A 20,557-nucleotide genomic window follows, 5' to 3' on the forward strand; every position below is an offset into this window, starting at 1 on the left:
GCCATTTTGTCTTCTGTCAACTGAAAATGACATCACAACTGCTCACAACGACCAATCACGGCTGACCTGTTTGCTGAATCTGAGCCGTGATTGCTGCATTTTGCTGCTTAATTTATATTCCACAAACGCAAAATTAATCAGAATGTCGTGTTTAAAGTAATTTAACTTGTTTGTTATGATAATGGTTGTAGTTTGTAGTTTGTGTACAACTGCGCTGCATTATGCTGCTGTTCTGAAGCAATATTGTTAACTTTATAAAAACAGATGCAGCTCTTGTATTGGATCTCATGGGATTGCACAATTGGTCATAATAACTCTGTGGCTTGTGTAGCTATAAACTAGTGTTAGAGTCAGCGGAAAGCAACAGATTTTGATTCTGCATCTCGATGCAATCAGAGGCCTTGCATGTGATTAAATAATGAATGCTAAGTGCTCGTGCAACAAATGAAATCGCTCTCGCGGGGCTCTGTGCATGTGCATTGCTATTTCGGCACACCCTTTTGTTGACATTCGGGCTTTTGGAGTGTAATGAAGTGAACGCAAGAGTGGAAGCGAGGAACGGAGCGGTGTGACGTGCTCTCCTCGTCGGCGTGCATGTTGCTGCAATAATGGAAAAAAAAAAGATGCTAGAGTTACATCATCAGAGAGGGCGAGGAGCAAAAAGCACATTTGGGGAATGAGAGAGTGTAGGGATTAAAGATCAAACTAAGCATAAAACAATTACACATGTATTTAAAGGAGTTACTTTTTGCTTTAAGTCAGTTTAGATTAATGTTAACAAATAATGGAAAACGCCAGAGACGTGGAGCAACAGATAATATAACAATGCGCAAGCATGTATTCTTTATCCTCTACGAAGAACGGCCCTATTTCTGTATTATATTGCCCTCAGGTGGCCACACACCGGAAAAAGCAGCGCCAATGGTCATTGAATTGAAACAAATAATATGGCAAAAATTCTTTATATTCTCTTTAATTATGTATTTACTGTATGTTTTTATAAAGGGCAATATTACAGAGTGCAAGATTTCCTATTAAAATTTATTAGAATTTCCTTTTTTGGGGGCGGGGTTATGGAGGACGGAACTCTGTGGTAAACCAAAGACCCTCTGTATTGATGCTCCATCAAAGTATCGTGACCATTTCACATTTTTTCAACAGACATTTGAGGTCTGCAGTGTAATGTTTGAGAACACTGTACTATGTATTGCTATCAATTGAATGACATGTTTATATGGCAGAGCGTACCACGCCGGGCCTCATTGCAATTACAACAGGCGTGCAACTTGAGGGGGATGTCTGTTGAAAAATAAACGAGAGAAAGCAGGCTTGTCTTCATTAATCTTTAAATAGTCAATGTGCCCAAAACAGCAGCTGACTTCAGATTTTGGACCAGGCATCATGTCGACTGCGGTAGAACAGAAACAAATGTTGGGGGAAGAGGAAGTAATAGAGGGATCTATCATCCATCCATCCACCCATCCATCCATCCATCCATCTATCTATCTATCTATCTTCCCCCCATATAGATGCACTTTTTTTCACTTTGATTTACTGCCTGGACTCCACTGTGTCAATTTCTGCAAAAGACTGTGTCTGCCGCAACTGCGCTGAATTTAAAGGGACTGAGGGGAGCCGCTTCCATTGGCTGGGAAACAAGGCGGCTGTGTTCACTCCCACAACGGCAGAAATGCCCCTCTACCTTTGCCTGTCTACTAAAAATCCAAAAGAAATGAAACTCTACCCATGCCAATAGTTAAACTGCACATGCAGTGGACACCAAAATATAGCCTTAAAGTGCACTTGCTGTAAATTTCCAAGAAACTCCAAACCTGAACTCCCCCCCCCCCCGACAGACATGACTTTGAATATGTCCATATCATGCATTTATTAATATTTCTTCTCTGGAGCACAGAAAGCGTTGTCCACAGTGGCAAGACGGACAACATAGCCACACACCACAGTGGAGGGACCTCTGACTTATCACAGGCTTATCTTTGCTGAATCCACCTTTGCCTAGCCAGCACAAATCCAAGCTAGAAGCCTTTTAGAGGGGATTTTCTGCCACACTCAATATCCTTGCTTCGCTAAAAGTGCGAGAGGCAAACAGCGCAAGGGCCATAGACCTTTTAGCCCTCAACACCATCGTCTCTCACCGCATGTTTGGATGCAAAAAAAAAAAAAAACACTTGGTGAAAGCACAATAAGCTTGGAAGAATACAGCCTGATAAAAGTCCAATGTAGCTGCGCTCTTATTAAGTAAAGTGCAGCCATGTTATTGAAGCCAATGTGATTTGACAGCCAGCTGGACTTAATGCACTTTTTTGTTTCGCTGGTTTGTTCTCTGTTTTCTGTAGAAATGAAAGGTAGTCACGACTCCATCAGGTGTGGGGTCCCATTTAATCCGGTGTGCCATTAAATTATTAAAAAAAATAAAAAAATAAAACCTCAGCGAAACTATTGTTAAAAAGCCCCAAACATCTAATCCTCACAAAATAATTATAATAATAATGATTTCCAGAACTGCAAGAGATGGCCAGGGGAGCATACTGTATGTCAAACATAATTGATTTATGAAATTGTATTGATGTATGACATCCTACTCTTACTCAATACAACACTCAAGATCAAAAAATGGAATGAGTTATGAAAGTTTAAATAAAATTATAGAGGAATGTACATCAGGATTTTTAGACCTTCCGTTCCGTTGTTGTTTTGTTATTTCCAGGTGTGCCTTTTTATTGTATTATTGTGGATTTTAATCAATCTACCATTTGATAATGTTTTGACAACAGGAGGTCTTAAAATGCAGACGCAGTACATTCCCTTTATGGTTTCATTGGGATAGTCATAAACCATTCTATCATTTGATCCCGGACTGTAGTCGATTGTCATCAGAGGTGAGTAGTATTTTGTTACATCTAGTTGTAAAAGGATGGATGGATGAGTCATAAATCAGTCACTTTTTGACATAAACTACCTTGTCAATGTACAGTAGCATAGTTTTCATAAATTTAGTATAGGCTGCCCGATGTGCCTTGGAGTGCTCAAGGAAGGAACTATTTAATAATTATATGTGCAAAAGTCAGACAACGATTATGAGCACGTTGTCCTCCCCCGCATCACTTTTCACTGTCTGCAAACCTCCCTTGGCTTTTCTAAAGTTTACCTTGTGGTGATAGGATTAATCCTAAGCCTCGACCCAGCAGATGCCACAGATCCTTCTGTCTCAATTTGCTGGAGCGTAGAAAGGATACTGGGATTCCCTTTTCCACTCTGAAGAGTCTTTGAAATAGATTGGAACCAATTTTGGACAGATTTAAATAGGAAGGGACACTTTTTAACAGGCTAATTAATCGATTGGGTTGATCTACATCATGGGGTCGGGAACCTTTTTCCCGTGCCAATATGATGCAGTGAATGAACAAATGTTGAATATAATTGACATTACAATGCCTAAAGTATGGATTTAAATGATATTTTAATCCAGCTGGTTTAATATAATGTCGGTTGCTGTGTAACCACTTCAACTCTTCTGGGAAAACGTTCCACAAGGTTTAGTAATATGTTTACGGAGGAGCACATTTGTCTGATCACATATAGATGTTTGACGAGAAGCCCGAACTGTCAGGGTTCTGTATTCGTAGACCGCCGTAAAAACTGGCATATCCTTATTTTTGAAGCGATGCATGCCTCAATATGCTTATTTGGGAATTTGCTTCATCTCTCTGCGCCATGCTGGGCGTTCCAGAGTACCGAGGGCCTGTCTTTTGACGTGTCAATTTGGTGGCTGAAAGTAGACTAAACTTTACGCCTGCTGGAACCACGTCTTACTTCTGGCGCAAGTAGTGTAACGAAATTTTGGTGAATTTGATCAAGGTGCAGGCAGTCATATTCCGAGCTCCGCAGACATTTGTGGTGGATATCATCACTCTGAATTTTTGCAATAATCAATTCGTTAAACACATTTTTTTATTATTATCATCATTATCATATGTATGTTTAAAATTATCCCACAGGCCGCGGCACAGGTATGAAGGGCGAGTGGGGTGGTGCGTTAGGGGTCACGCACAGACACATAGTATCCGGGAGGACGGCGGTTTCAAGTGCCCAATTCACATCAACTTGGACAAGGATGGACGGGTGATTAGCTACTGTAGCTCTAAGATGTCGTTTCTAAACTCAAGATTTTATTACATTTTCATTCCTGTTGTAATACGTTTGTCCACAAAGTGTAGTGGGTTGATGTAAACAGCTCGTGCAGTGTGCCTCAATCAATAAAAAGTTAGAACAGCATACGAGGGCTTTTAAGGTCAGCGTTGCTTGGGCTTCGGAGCTGAGAGTCGAGACGTGAATCCATTTGCAAGCATATCTTTGTGTGCCTCGCTGTGTGTGTGAGAGAGAGAATGTGTCATCGAACAAGGAGAAATCCTTCCAGAGGGTTGAGGCGTAACTCACAGTTCAAGCCGCTCTTTCGTGCTGCGCCATGTAAGAGACCACACAGAGGAAGAGCTCCCTCCATCAATAATTCAACAAAGACAGACTTGCTCTTTCTCCATAACCGCTGCGCCACCCAGCCTGAATCTTCCTCATATTACCGCAAATAGCCTTCATCTGAGCTCCTCAAATATCTGTCTCTATTTAGCCAAAGAGCTCCAAAACCACATAAACAACCTGGATCAAAATCTGCTAAATCCCACGGTGTTTTGACTGTTGTGGTTACACAAGAATAATGCAATTTTACATACTGGGTTTTAGATGTGAAGGTTTGTTGTTATGCCGAGATGCTACTATGTAAATTAAGATAGGCTACTGGTCTTTTGTGGTGCCCAAAGGATCCAAATACTCTAACAGCCCAAATAACCAATCATCTATTCATTTTCTATAGCACTTGTCTGCATTAGGTCATGCATGCATGCAAACATGATCATGTTTTTCATTGTGAGCTGGTCACCAGACAATCGCAGACTTGCTAGTAAATGTTTGATAATGAATCAAAACTGATTTGGGTGCAATTAATTATCAAACAGCAATGCTGTTAGGAGTGTGTAATCGTTTGGTGCCTTGCCATTTTTGTTTGAATACAAAATGTGTTGCTTGACTAATGTTGTTCCCCATTGAAAGGTCAATCGTTAAAAACAGCATTAGCCCCTTTCAACATTTAGTTCCTGGTAATATCAGTTCCTGGTAGATTCTGTCGGACACACACAGTGCTCCTTGAGGCTTGGTTCTGGGAATCACCGGGCACCGTGTCAACAGTCACGGACAAAGTGGGCGCAAAAAGCTTTGTGTCTTTATGGATGGATTGGATTCTTCGTGGATGCAAACTAGGGGCGGAGCCATGGGTGGGCCTGGGTGTGTACAGGCCCACCCAGATGGACAGACTGCCCACCCAGTGAGATTCATGGAAAAATATATACTTTAAAATTTTTAGTAAATTATTATTACATTGTTTTGAATTTGTGTTTCATTGTTTTTTTTTTCTATTTTATTGAATATTAAGAATGGCGTAATTGTGATTATCTCAGGAAGATCTGAACTTCATGTTATTCAGTTTGTCATTTTATTTGAATATACTATGTGTCGGGAGAGGGGGATTGTGCTGAGTGCGAAAAATATTCGGGCCCCCTGATTTTTCCAGGCCCACCCATTAGCCACATTCTGGCTCCGCCCCTGATGCAAATTTGTGTGCTGGCCTGTTTTGTCCTCTTTTGACCAGCTCATCTCACACAAGTTTGACTAAGTGGACACCATTTCCTTCGTAAACGCTCAATTCCATATGATAAGGAAGCATCCTGGGCTGACAGCCTCCATCAAAAGATGCATTAGTGCGCATTATGTTGCTAATCCCAACATCTTTACCCGCCTGCTAATCTGGATTACAGTGGGTTGATCATTTACTGCATCAGTGTCAGTGTGTAAAAGTTCATTTTACACCCTTGAGTTTTTGTGATTTGGGTCAGGATTTGTTTAATTTCCATATTTATTTCAGGCATACATGTGGGATTGCTTTACACATTAAATGCTGCCACCATATGGCCATTATCATGCAAAAAATAAATTAAAAAACAAACTTCACAAAGCAAGTGTCAAGATGAATTTGCGGCCAAATTGAGTGAGCAGTTGTCTTAGTATACAAACAAAAAAGGGGACATTGACTTCCTAATCAGCTTTAAAATGCAGTGATCATGGGAGGTTTTTTTTTTTATGTGCTTAAACAAATCCTATGCCGTTTTGAAAGGTCACACAAGATGGGAAGCTTTAAAAGTGTGTGGCATATGGTTGTCGCACAGCAAATACAAATATTGATGTCCTCACCATTAAAAGTGCTGCTCAAATATGGTAAAAGCTCGATGCGTGTTTACTCTGCACATGCAGGGCATTGGATTCAAGGGAGGAAAAAAGGAATTTACTGATGTGTGTGGCGTGTGTGTGTGTGTGGGGGGGGGGGGGGGGGGGTGCGGGTGTGTGTGTCAGTAAATCTCATGAGGAGCTGCTGTGAAGGGGACAATATGGGGGTTCTTATGTGAGTGATCACTCTAGTGTCCCCAAAGGACAGGTTGTATCCACCCTCTGACAGACAGAATGCAGATGACCTTACAATCATGGTGCTCCTGATGAGAAACAAGCCTCTTGTGACTGATTTTATTTTGGTCTCAGTCTCAAAAGGTGAAGTTGAAAATGAGCCAAACATGTTCAACACAGGTGTTAGAGTTAGATAATTAAGACATTTCTTTGAAATTTTAGTGACAATATGCAACTAAAGTCAGTGGAACCTTAAAGTTCAATCAAAGAATTAACCCTGCGAGTGTGTTCTGATTGTTCCTAGGCTGTTCCCCAACATTTATTCCAATGTTAGCCTCTACAGGCACTTTTCAGTTGCTAATTTATTAAGCCTACAACTGTTAAGCATGTTAAATGTTAAAAGCATGTTATGTTATGTTATGTTATGTTATGTTACTTTAAACATGTAGTGAGCAGTTAATAAGGGCGCTGCAGTTAGTCAAGGTTATGCTCTCTCTGCTGTTGAACATGAAGGTTACAACAAGCCAGACATCTTCAATATTTCTATTTTAAGGCACCACAACAATAGCCAAGTGTAGCCCTGGGCCACATTGTCGCCTCAATCCAGCCTCGAATACTCCTGGATAAAACTGTCAGGATGTTCACACCATTACGAACACACCGTAGGCATTTGACCTCTTGCATTACAATCGAAAGCCTTGTTGTCGAGCACTTCCTGTCTGTGTAAGAGCAAACCATAAGGAGCCTCCGTGCAGGAAATCACACTGATGTGATCAGCCTGAGAGCAATCGACCAGGGCGCCTCTGACTCATTCTCCACACTCTTCAATCTGAAAGGCCGCCTCCTTTTATCAACACCGACAATTGCCTTGGCACGGCAGAGCCAGGTGAGGCTGGGAATTAGGATTGGAACATAAAACATGAGAATAATATAGTCTGAAGGTGTCCCGCTACCTTGTAAAAATGTGTCATTCAATATAACATCTACTGAACGTGTTGATTACCTTGGGAAAAATAACCAAAGCCACCCCAGCAAGAGGTTACATGGTTGCTATGGAGACACATTCAAAGGACTGCAGTTGCCACGATCCCAACAGAAACAACAACAAAAAACGGATGCAGGTATTTGTCGTGAGTCCGAAGCAAAAACGCAGTCAGAGTAACACTCAGCCACTTCATTAAACAATAAGCCGTATCAACAGATAATAATGATTCAATTTAGATTGACAGTCGGAGGCATGATTACTTACATAATCTCAATGTTTATTACAGTAATTTAGAGAAAAATTGGCATAACCTTTGGTGCTAGAAGCAAGGTTATTGTAGTTCATGAAAACTAACAAAAAAAGTCAAATTGAAAAAGCATTTTGAAAACAAAAATGCTTTTTAGAAAGTGAAAACTAACTGAAACTACATGTAACCTTTTTAAAACTAACTAAAACTACTTAATAATTATAGTGAAAATATCCTTCATTTTAGTCAATTAATGTCATACATGAGCGTCCAGGGTTCATCTTAAAAGAATTTATTTTGGTATTGCTGTACATCAGTACAGAAGAACGAAAGTCAAACAGTTGTTGGAGAATTGGAATTTACTTTACTTTATTACACAATAATTTGTGACCTGAGTTTTTTTTTTTTTTATCTTGCACTCGAGAAATATTACATATATATTAAAAAAACTAAAACTAATACTAAAACAAATCAAAACTCAACCAAAACAAAGCATTTTAAAAAAGATAAAAACTAACAAACGTGCTCTAAAATCTAATAGAAAAATAACTGAATTTAAAAAAAGTCAAAACAAAATAAAAACTGACAATAATGAAAAATACCAAAAAATTTAACCCTGGCCAGAAGTGGGATCCAAGGATTGACCATGAAGACATATTGGTTCCATTCCTGCGTCTCACCTGGAGAGTTGGGAAGCTCTTAAACGCACAAGGGTGAGAAGATTGTTTCTATTAAGATACAGACCAATTTTTTTGTCACAATTATGTCGCTTCACTAGGATGGTTGTGCAACCACAACTGTGAGGAAAACAAGTTTGATTCCCTTGCTCTATTAATGCACTGCAATAAATGTGAATATGGTGGAGAAGTTAATTTATTTCGGTAGATCAATTTTAAAAAAATGTTTTCATATACAGTGGTACCTTGACTTAAGCGTCAATCAAAACTGAGCATTGATATCTTTATAATGCAGACTTTCTGGAATAGCTCTATCGGATCTCGTTGGATTGCGAACAATATTTAATGTTTGAAAAATATATCGCATCCATTCAAATGAAACCACGACATTATTCACAAGCTGGCAATGTGTGACACTGACAACAACCTAAGCTTACTTCATTTCCCTTCTCTCTCTCTCTGTGTGCTTAAGTCCATTAGCGTCACACCGCTGTCGCTGGATCATTAAGTACCATCCGCTTCAATAATTCAAAAAGAGCAAAGCAGGCAAAAGAGGCAAGCACTGCCTCTGCCACCTCTCAACACAGCGGGGCCCGTGCAGGTAAACAACACATTATCCAAGCAGTGTACTGGAGTCAGCGGCAACAACCCAACTCCTCCACTGGCGACTGTGTGGGCATGCAGCTCATTGGAGGAATTGTATACCGACTGTCTGTGCAATGTTGCCCAGTTGAAATCATGGGAATGGAGTCATGAGACTGTGTGGGTTTTCTCCAGCTACTGCGGCTAACACATGTTATAGCCTCCGGTTTAAAAAGAAATGAAATTATTTCTTTTTTTTAACTGACAAATATATACAGTGATATGATTGAGGAGAAGAGGGGAAAAAAAAGGGAAGACAATGCAATCGCCACTATTTTACTCTTGTGTTGACATTGTCAAACAATTCTCTTAAATAAGGCCATTGCTCAAGAATATTTTGTTTCTCTGAATCTGTTGCATCATCATGATTAACGCTCAACGGTTAATGTTCCTCCATGTTGCTGCTGTCTCTCTTTTTACTGCTATATGAGTCATCAATATTTCAATCAGTCACTCAATTAAGATATCAACTACAGATGACTTTCCTCTCTCTATTTTTCTCTTTTTTTTTACATTGTGTAGCCATCCACAAGAGTTTTGAAAAGGATACAAGCCTCTTTACAATGTAAGGCGTAAAAAGTACAGACATCTGTTTTAAACAAGAGAGTAAAACCAAACAAAAAAAAACAATATTAAAGAACAGATACAACATGAAATCTATATGTTGTTTTCTAAAAGTATTTACTTCAGTTAGGGTAGGCAGGGCACACAGAGCCTCCCTGTCCCCTCCCCTGTATGTAGAGAGTAAAATAAAAATGGCAACAACAATCTAATAATGATTACTTTAAATTATTTTCCAATTTTGTTCTGTGGTCCACGCTTTACATTGATTTTTCTTTTCAACCCAGCAATGATTTCATCATTAAAATAGCTGAATTTGCTGGCTGCCTTCTGGCTTCAGCATCGAGAGCCAATCGGCAGTCCAGGTTATTGTGTACGTCCATGGTCGCGGCTGGTCGAGGATGTGCAGACAGCCATTTTGACGCAGATTGGTTTGTTAGAAGCATCAGGCATACATTTATGATACCAGACACTTGGGTAATTTTATATGCGGGCTTCCATCACATTAAATATAAAGTTAAGTCCAAATGCTCTTTCAATTTAAAAAAAGAGATGTAAGCAAAACAAAAACTAAAAAACACAACAATGAGCTTGTGATGTGAAATATTTTATTTTTCTTGCTATCATATTGTTGAATAGTGTGGAATTTGATTGAAGCATAAACGCTTTGAAAACAAATACTCAAAAATTCAACTGCATGTGACCTTCATTGGAACATACGTTTCAAATAAGGTCAAATTTAAGGCTAATCATCTAATTTGTTTTCGTATTTTAATGTCTGACTCCAGGGGAGTCAGTGCCTCACCAGTCATCAACCTGACCGCACGTCACTGCGACCACAGTCAGTCTCTACTGTGGCAGAAGTAGCCTACAGCATTTGTACTTCTCCATCAGTACAAAGTATGCGTATACTTTTGCCATGTCTGATTGTTGCAGTGAATATAAATGCAACATGCGAGGACCTGTCAGCTCTAGCCGGCCATCCAAACCGTTGAAGGTGGTGACAGTCACTCTGTGTGATGGGATCTCCGCTACTGTACTGGCCTAACCCAATGACGCCAACGTGCGTCTCCCACGTGACGAGCACCCTCGCGAGCCAATCAACAAGCTCGGACTCTCCCCACTCGTCTGTGGGCCGTCCCTCATTCTCTACAGCCTGTCACGGCGGACATCGCTTTTAGCGCGCGCACGTGACCACAGAAGGCGCTTAGTGGCATTTAAACATCATCCATTGCGCTTTGGGCCACCAAAATAGACGCACGAAGCCAAACGGAATCAAACTGCGACCGTCTCCGTGTAGAGTGGACGCTGTTTCCCCCCTTTTAACGCCGAATGGCGCTCTCCGTCGTTATTTTTTAATTTAAGGACTTGATTTCCCCCTATTATTTTTGCCACCTGTAGCTAAGTGTGGATATTTATAAGAAAGACATTGCGGGATTATTGCGCATCCGTGCGTAAAGGAGCGGGAAAAGGCTAAATCCCATTTAAGGGCGAGTAAGTCTCCTGGAGAGGAAGCGGCATGCAGGATAGAAAGGAATGTGCACTCACATAGGAGAGGGGTGATCCACGCAGATCGCCATTTCTCTCGTTTGTCATATTTCTGTGGAGGAACAGGAAGAGGGGGAGGAGGAGGGTATTGAGAGCGCGTCGGTGAGCAGCCATGGGCAAAGAGGAGTGTAAAACTATGCTGGACGCCCTGAATAAAGTGACGGCGTGCTACCGGCACCTGGTCGTGGCCCTGGGCAGCACGTCGGACTCGCAGAACTTGCGCGAGGAGCTGAAGCGGACCCGCAAAAAGGCGCAGGAGCTGGCCGTGGCCAACCGGACTAAGCTGACCTCTTTGCTCAAAGACAAGAGCATCAGCAAGGAGGACCGCGCCGAATACGAGCGGCTATGGGTGCTCTTCTCCAGCAGCATGGATCTACTCGAGGTGGACATGAAACGCTCCCTGGAGATAGGCCAGGACTTCCCGCTCAAGGTGCCCACCAGGCACCTGATTCAGACGGGCATGACGGGCAGCACCAGTACGGTGGCAGCACGCGCCATGAGCGTGCAGAACATGAAGTACGAAGCGGACAGCAACATCGACACGGCCGACCTGCGGGACCTGCAGGCCGAGATCGGCCAGGTGAGTCAGATGATGGAGGAGATGGAGATGAAGGTGCAGGTGGCGCCGTGGGCCGTGGAAGCCAAGCAGGAGGCGGGCGCCGAGCTCAAGTCCAACATGAGCGTGGGAAATTCCTCCGTGGGCGTCATCTCCATCTGCGAGGAGGAACCCAAAGACGAGGAGGGGGGAGGCGGCGGGGACGCGGGCTTCGCGTCCATCTGCGCCGTGGTGGTCTTCTTTGTCATCGTGACTGTGGCGGTGGTGCTTGGATATCTGGTCATCAACATGTCATGAACAACAGCCCATCCCTGGAGGCGTTGGGGGCTCGTAGCTTCAGCCCTAAAATGCAGTGGTGCACAGTAGGGTACTAGTACCAAAACCGCCACTTAACTACAGTACAGTATCTCTCTTACTGTCATGATGTGGTGTTTAAAAAGTCAAATTATATTCCAAAATGTAGTCAGTACAATTATTTTTGATTCATTATTAGCCATCGTGCACAATCAGCAGTGTAGGAGATAATATTGGGCCGCAATGAAAATAAAGTCATACTATCACGAGCATGGCATAAATTGAATTAAAGGGTTACGAGAATAAAGTGGTGTTATGAAAAGAAAAATATTGCAATGTTTACAAGATTTAAGTTGATATGTTATGAGAATAAAGCCGTATTATGTCATTTCAGGGGCTAAAATTTAATGCTACGAGTTTACAAGTTGTAATGTTACAAGAATAGTCATATTATCATGAGAAAAATGTTATTTAAATTGATTCGAAGTTTTATGTTAGTAATGTAGCATTATGACAAAAACTTAGCAAACTTTTTTTTGGAAAATAAATAAAATAAATTAATGTTACGACAGTAAAGTCGTAAAAAAATTCTAATGGCATGAGAGCAAAACCATACATTTTGTGGGGGGGGGGGAAGACAATGTTACAAGAGTTAAAATGTGACCCCCCTCCCCAAAACGATTTTTATGTGAACAAAGCTGTTCAGCATAACATAGGAAAACATATATTATTGTAAAAATCGATCATTGTCATATAAGAATTTTTTTTGTAACTTTACCACTTACCACTGTATTCATGTACTATACAAGCCCCTTGCAAAATTGCATTTTACTTTATTCTCATAATATTTGGATTGTAATACTGTAATTCCGACTCTGTATTTTTGTTCTTTTCAGTGTGGCCCAAATATGCCTCAGAAGCATTGCCAAGAGAATTGTGCAGATTAATTTGCCTCGTCACAGCAACTTGTTGCAAGGCAGAAATTATGGGGCACTACACCCATACACCCATTAGGATGTTCTCATGGCAAACAGACCCACTGTGGAAATTACTCCCCAAACAGCAGAAATAAGACTTATTATGGGACTATTGTACTATTGGATCATTACTCTGTATTAAATATAAGATAGGCTATCTGCTGGACTTTGTAAGGCACTGCTCCCCTAATTATCATTGGGGGGAGGGCATTCAAAACCACTAGTTTTTTTTCTTGACTTTTTTTGAGGTCTTGCAAGCGTATCTTGACTTGCAAAATTAAGTAATTGAATTGTCAATGTGTTCACTAGATAAAAAAAAAAAAGAAAGGACAACTATAAGTGCCGAGAATAGCCGTCAGGCACAACTGGAGGTAAAGTAGGCCTGTTTTTAGGGCCCAGGGGGATGTTTATTATTGGAAAATTGGATGGAAAGAAAACAAAACAAAAGTATGAGTAGTGTAGAGTAGAAGATAAATTTATTGTCCCTGTGGGGCAGGAACTTCATGGAAGGACATCAGACACATGACGCCAAGTGAGTCCATACATCAGACACCACAGACATAATCTGAACAACATACCTCACACAATACAAGTCACTATGCACCCTTGGAGATCTTTGTTCAACGATTTATGGATGACTTGTGGTACACAAGAGAATTTGGGTCTGTTCGACGTCAGAGAGGGGATGGCAGCAATTTCAAATACGATGTCAGAGGGTGTGTACTGTATAGCACATTCAATGTTTTTTGCCTTTCTCGCCAGCCTGTTTTCATAAATGTGTTCAATGCTGTAATGTAAGGCAGTATCTGGCCATCAGCGACACGTAATCCAAGTGGATTAGCGAGAGAGCCCATGCAGGAATGTAGCCTGACTACTAAGTATTTCTCTTGACGCAAAACGATGCTTTACACTTAGACTTGTTTAAAGCAAATGCGGCCATCTGTTAGAGGAAAAGCATGGATGGCAAAAGTTAGCTTTTCACAGGCTGGATGTGATTTCATGGGCACTATTCCGTAGTGTAGTTGGCAAAGGTTGTCCACATTTTATAATCCATGAAGCCAGATTGTGTGCATCAAATCACAATGCTATGCTAATGCTGTAAGAGTTTTTTTTTGGCGACTTTTACAAGATGGCCAGTCTTTAAATAATGCACCAGTTCACTGTTAAGCTTGTGCTTCTTTTCAGGGTCGAATGTATATATTGCAACATGAGTATGTATATACAGTACAGTATATATGAATAGAGGTTTTGTACAAACAGTCATCTGTCTCAGATAATGTACATACAATCAGGTATATTTATTATAATAAAAATATTCAAAAAGCATATTCAGTAAAATCCTTGCATGTATTTCTCCTTTTGCATAGAATCATTTGAGATAATCATCTTGGTTTTTAAAGTGCCAAATGTCAAGCCTTGACACCGTAAACGCTGCAAAGCTGAAGGGATTTTAAGCAGACGATTATTACTCTGGACATAACCACCTTAAGGTCAAATGCTGTTCAAATTTCCAATGGACATGCTTGATCTGCCTGGCTAATGGTTTTACTTCTAAGAGTATTTGTGTATTCCTGGAATAGCGCAGGAGATGTTAAGGCTCTGAAGATCAAAGAGGGGTTTGGTGTAAGTAGTGCACTGGGACGCCAATGAATTAAAATACAACCGCTCAAGGTTAGTAGGTAGCTGAAAGTGGATACATGGAAAAACAAACAAAAAAAACTCACATTGACAACTGTGCTGTGGTGCTTTTCGTTTATGCTGGACTGACAGACAAAAGGATTTAGGATTGCACTTGCAGCGCTTATTGTTTATGCTTGATGATTGTTGGGGAAAAGGAGCAGTACAAATGCAGTCTTTGAAAAGTGAGCTGAATTTAAATCACATCATTCAAAAAAAAAACATTTTCAAATTGAATGTCAGCATAACATATTAATCATGACACTTTTGAATTATTTTCCGTGCGTTATTACTCAGGATTGGTTGCAAGCAATTGAGGCAAAATGCAGTGTATTACTTGATTGCAACCAGCACAGGGGCTGCTGATTCAGTATAGTTTGTCGTCTTAAAAAGAATATGACTGACATCAGCTATGGGAAGTGCATGATTCTGCTGAAACAATGAAGATTCTCCCATCCTATTATAATAATGTTTTTAAAAAGCATGAATTCATTATTAACTTCCCCATTTTCAATTCAAATGCCCATTTTACTACTGTCTACATTTTCTATATTTAAAAAAAATATATATATATATCAATGTTGATTGATCACTGTAAGTGGATAAAACTCCAATTATTGAATATTCAATCTCAAAACGCAATAACGTGTTGATTTCATCATATTTATTTAGTAAATGTGTACCAGGCGGGCCAGCATCATTTAATTTCGGGTGGCCCGACAGTCACGTAGTAGTATTTAATATTTTACAGTATGTAAGGAATAACCCTTTTTCCACAATTTTAAATAACTCATCAATTTCAACTCAACATTTACCTCCAAAGATCTAAAACGCATTGCAAGACCGTTCTAAAATGTTTTAGACTTGCGACACACAAAAAACAAAGATTTGCAGCGTACAATGCTTCTTTAAATTGTTTTAATATTAAATTTTGTAACCAAACGGATTCCCTGGAGTTTTCTGCTTTCTCTCATAAAAAATAAATATTTACAAGCCATGCCCCAATATTTTTCTCAAGCTGCTGAGAATCCCTTAAAAGTCCTCTGGTGCAGATTGGCCCCTGACTGAAAAAATTTGCCCTGTCCTTACTTTTGCAATATTGTGGACCTTGCTTTAAAGCCAAAAACATCTTAGGACATAGTGCGCATGAAAACCATTTTGCATCTTGTGCTGCCATTTCAAGTAATTTCCAAAAGATGAAAAAATACAAAGATGATTAATTAAACATGGCAAAGAGAGAGAGGACTAAAATGTTGGCCTTGAAGTTTCTGAAGCGTGAGGGGATGCCGACTTCAGAGACTCTTTCGGACAGTTCAGGAAATATCTAAATATATTTTTGCAAGCTTTCAAATACAACAATTTCATCCAAAAAACTGAATTAAACTTTAATCGTATGAGCTTGATGAGCGGGGCCTTTTAAAGGTGAATGCGTCCAAACCCACCCAAACAGTGCTCGACAAAGACGCCAGCGACACACAGTGCCGCATCATTGCCTCATCACGGACAAAGATGGTGGGTTTCCAAGGCTGTGGAGTTGCCATGGTAACCCTCAACTGACTCTCCAAGGCAAAGAGCACAAAGGTTGAGCTAGTTATTTCAACTTAGCCTGTCATAAAACACACACACACACACCCACACACACACACCCACCCCCACACACACACACGCACACACACACACACGTGTGATATAAATGGCAAGCAGCCCCATAATGACAGTAAACGAATTTAGTTTGGACGTTTTTGATTTTCCTTCATAAAATAGGCCTTCAAAGGCTGGATTGATGTCAACAGTCACACGATTCAATTTCACAAAGTTACACAAAATAAACACATGAAAGTTGTTCTATTCCTGAAATAATGTTGGCTGCATTAATGTCTTTTTTATTTTATTTCAGTAGTTCAATTTAAAAAAAATACAATACTCAAGATTCATTAAACACAGTAAAATACTTTTCAGGCAAATTCCTACCTTTTTTTAATGTGTTGATTGTTTTGTATGTAACATTGTTGACATAGTGAATTTGTAATTTTCTTTAGCAGTAATCAATAATCATGAAAAAATTAATCAATTAATCAAATAGCACCCTGTGTATGTGGTGAATCTCTATAAAGGAGTTTCAGTTTTTGAAAGTTGGATGCACAATATTATTATTGAACGAAATACACTTGTACAATGTTGCTGTTTTTCCTTATCACGATGTCACATGCATTTGTGAATTTCAATTTTACAAACATGTTGATGAATATAGAATCTTTTTTTTTTTTTTTTAATGACATCCTTGATTTTGTGTTCGTGGGGCATTTGATGTTTCTATGTTTTAACTTTGAAAGGTACTAAAGCTAATTTTCTCCAAAATATTCAATATTAGTATTTGGCTCACCACCATCATATACCGACTACAAACGCTCCGACAGTGCCTATGCATGGAATGTTACCATTAACTCATTCACTGACATTGATGAATTTACTTTTCACAGTGCATCCATTCAATCCCAGGAACTCATTTATATTTTTAAACATTTTTTTTTCAAACGTTCGGGTAAAAGAGGGTCTGAAAATGTCCGACAGTGAATGAGTTAAGGTCCTTATTTTTTTTTCTGATTGCTTGTTCAAAAGCCCTTCTGGGGATGACAGGCATTTAAAATTAGTATTAGCTATAAAGGCTGTGATGCTGTGCATTGGGGATTGTTTTTCCATTCGTCTATGTTGTGGCATCTGTCCCTATTTAAATAAACATGAAATGAAATAACATGTTGAAATGGGCCGAAGACAGTGAAGGGAGTGGGAATCGTTCAGAAGTCCTGCACAACTCAAATGGCTTCAAGTTAGCTCGCCCTAATACTTGGTGTGTTTTCGCTATGAGTGTTGTTGCTCGTGATTTGTTCCTACTGTGTTCACACAAGGGTTGCGGAGTCCACTGGTCCAATGAGAGGTAGCATGTGGTTATATCTGGGTCTGATGTTGATTTGTAGTTCTGGACTGTAGGGGTCTGAGATCAAGAAGCGATGTAGTGCAGATTTAGAACCTTCTTGAGGCTCCATGTTTGTTTCCACCATAGTTGCTTCTGAACTGTTCGACGGGTACAGCTGGTCTCCTGCAATAGAACAGCAGCAACATTTCAAAACCGGAGCAATCAGTTAAGTTGGTGGAAAAAAACAAAACCAGATAAATCAAGCACCTGGCAGCACTGATATGTAGCTGTCGTCCTGGAAGAAGATGACAGGCAACCACTGCTCGCAGCCCTCGGTGCCACGTCGCCTGGCAAATGCGTGGAGGTCGCTTAGCGAAGGGAAGCGGCACATGCGACTCAGCTCGTAGAACTGCGGGGGGGCGATCCACAAATTGCGAGCCTGGAAGCTCTGCAGGACATCCGAAGGCGTCGACCACTGGGACGCATTGACACATGTGAGCTACAGTGGATAGAAAAAGTCTACACACCCCTAGTCAAATGCCTGGATATCGGGATATTAAAACATGAGACCGTGATAAATAATTTCAAAACTTTTTTCTGGGCCGTTCGATACCACTTTTTTTCAGACCGATACCAGTACAAGTATTCACTCTTGAGTTCTCACCAATACCAAGTATTGCTACCACAAGTACTTAAACAACATAAAATATCAATTAACACAATGACAGATAATTGTGAACAAAGACCTTTCCGTCTTTCAGACGCACAATGATTCACTGATGTGTCAAACAACTGCAGTGTACACCAACTACTGGCAAGGAAGACTTATGTGATGTATTGCACTTATGTGATGTAATGCACCCGCACGTAACACAAATTCTAAAAAAAATCAACGACAACTCGGGAGTCGCCACACTCAAACTAGTGCACACGTATAGCTTTGCTGGTAATACATCCGTGTCCCTTTTACCCATGGAAAAGTTTTCTTCCAAGATGGAACAACACAAGGTTGGCAAGATTATGTTCAGCCTTTGACATTACATCTGAAACACTGAACACTGCTTTTATAATTTTAAAAGTCTATCACCGTTTTGAATTGTAATGCGAGATAATCTATCATCAAACTCTTCAGTCTTTGCATTTATAAAATTACATTTTATATCGCACTTGTCCTTCTTGGGGTTGCTGGTGAGCAGGAGCCTTTTTCACTATTAGGCAAGTGACTGGTCGTCACCCAATCACAGGGAAACATACTGTATAAACAAACAATAAAGATGGCACATCTACATTTATGTTACAGTGTCACCTGTAAGAGTTGAATTTCCTTCTTGTCTTGCAGGGCATGTGGTGTCTCCTCCAGGCAGCACATGAAGAAGGCCGTGTCAAACCTTTTCACGCCGTATCGTCCCTTAGGGGTCAGCCAGTTAGCCCACTCATGGAGGGCCCAGATGTTGGGTAGCACCTCCAACTCTCTGCACATCCTGACGAAGTTTGACGGGTTCTCGTTCACCAAAGCCCTCCACTTGCTCAGTTCATCGCTGCAAATCTCGTTTACTTTGTAATGCTTGACTTCATCGGCGGCGCGTGTGTCCTGAATGCTCTTTAACAGACTCAATTCTTCATTTTTGGACACGAAAAGCAGCACGCCAGATTCCTCGAATGTCTCCCTCAAGGCACAGATCCGGAATGCGACCTCTCCCGGTATAGGTGAGCCCAGGTTGAGCCTGTCGGTAGCAAATATCGGTGGCCTGGTCTCTGGTGGTTGCTGGACGCTCCTTAGGCCAAAGTTGGGAGAGTTCGTAAAAGCTTTGAAAACCTCCAACCACTCACTGGAAAAGTCGGAAGAGTCCACCATACCTCCGGGGAACACATAGGCGTTAGGCATGAATCCACTTTTACTGCTTCGTTTAAGGAGTAAAACATTGTAGTCAAACAGGTGAGGAATCCGAGGTCGTCCTTCGGTTTTAACCGGCGTCTGCGAACACGCAAAGCCCGGCGTGGATAAATTGTCCGCGCCGAGCCTGTTACCCGCGACTAAAATGAGAGTAGCCGCCTCCTTCCAGTGTTTCAGTCCCGTGTTCATTTTAAAACGTCAAAACTTAAATTCTTGTCAAATTCATTGGAAAGTCACTGCATGTACAGTCAACAAGTTGTTTTGGTGGTCAGACAAGACCTGGAAGTACTCACACTTCCAATCTTAATTATTTCCGCCAGACTAAAGGCTCAAGGTCTCACTCCTGCCATCTACAGGCCGGATGCTTCTAAAGCAGCTGCTGCCACCCACAGGCACCCTCGGGTTCCTGCGTTATAGTTAGTTTAAATTTGAGTTTTTTGGGGGTTTCAATTTGAATTTCGAATACCAACCAAACCAGACATACATGTCTTTGGGATGCAGGTACACACACAGGCAAAATCCACACAGGAGAGCCCAAACCACTAATTAAATCCAGGACCTGTGAAACGACTGTAAAAGGCAGTGCTACTTAAATCCATCATGTTGCCCTGACAGATTTTAAGCAATGTTTAATTCTGACCACTTTCAGCAGTTCACATTACCTGCTCCGTGCAATGACTTTACCTGTATTTGTCATACAATTGTGTATGTTTAACTATTTGTAACAATACAAAAATAACTTCTTTGTCCATTTATCATGTCATAAAAAAAGGACATTTTGTAATCATGTATAAATATGTGTATAATAATTCTAGTCAATCAGAGTTTGATCAAATATGTCTAAAAATAATTTGCATAATTTCGTTAGTTCCTGCTATTTAATGTGCATTAATATAAAACATACTGTATGAAACTGACTGTATGTGTGGCTTTCATTCTATTCAAATTGACTTCCATAACTAAACTCAGTGCATTTGGACTTACTGGAGCTGGCTTTGAACACATTTGTGGTCATGGATCATCTAACTTTTTTTTTTTTCCTGACTGAATGTTATATGGG

At 40.5% G+C, this 20,557-nt stretch overlaps 2 protein-coding genes across 2 annotated transcripts; one reads left to right on the top strand and one right to left on the bottom strand.

Annotated features, from left to right (window-relative positions):
• Positions 1-10,811: 10,811 nt before the first annotated feature.
• LOC147150026 (regulator of G protein signaling 9-binding protein) lies at positions 10,812-14,338 on the top strand. The gene has a single exon (XM_086026097.1). It carries the CDS (start codon positions 11,298-11,300, stop codon positions 12,036-12,038), a length of 741 nt encoding a protein of 246 aa, XP_085882223.1. The 5' UTR covers positions 10,812-11,297; the 3' UTR covers positions 12,039-14,338.
• A 2,226-nt stretch (positions 14,339-16,564) lies between these two features.
• nudt19 (nudix (nucleoside diphosphate linked moiety X)-type motif 19) lies at positions 16,565-19,838 on the bottom strand. The gene is made up of 3 exons (XM_086026096.1): positions 18,910-19,838; positions 17,871-18,078; positions 16,565-17,786 (listed from the first exon to the last, which is right to left on the bottom strand). The coding sequence occupies exons 1-3, from the start codon at positions 19,684-19,686 to the stop codon at positions 17,587-17,589; spliced, it is 1,185 nt and encodes a 394-aa protein (XP_085882222.1). The 5' UTR covers positions 19,687-19,838; the 3' UTR covers positions 16,565-17,586.
• Between the last annotated feature and the right edge of the window lie 719 nt (positions 19,839-20,557).

Source organism: Filicampus tigris, chromosome 3 (assembly GCF_054856515.1).
Source record: "Filicampus tigris isolate MCC_2025a chromosome 3, RoL_Ftig_1.0, whole genome shotgun sequence".
NCBI lineage: Eukaryota > Metazoa > Chordata > Actinopteri > Syngnathiformes > Syngnathidae > Filicampus > Filicampus tigris.

Bases quoted from the DNA above. Each gene is read 5' to 3' on its own strand.
- LOC147150026 (XM_086026097.1), top strand. From the start codon at position 11,298: ATGGGCAAAGAGGAGTGTAAAACTATGCTGGACGCCCTGAATAAAGTG.
- nudt19 (XM_086026096.1), bottom strand. From the start codon at position 19,686: ATGAACACGGGACTGAAACACTGGAAGGAGGCGGCTACTCTCATTTTA. The intron at 18,079-18,909 runs GTGACACTGTAA...AATGCGTCCCAG, and splicing joins AGGAAATTCAACTCTTACAG to TGGTCGACGCCTTCGGATGT. The intron at 17,787-17,870 runs GTGCTTGATTTA...GTTCTATTGCAG, and splicing joins CTACATATCAGTGCTGCCAG to GAGACCAGCTGTACCCGTCG.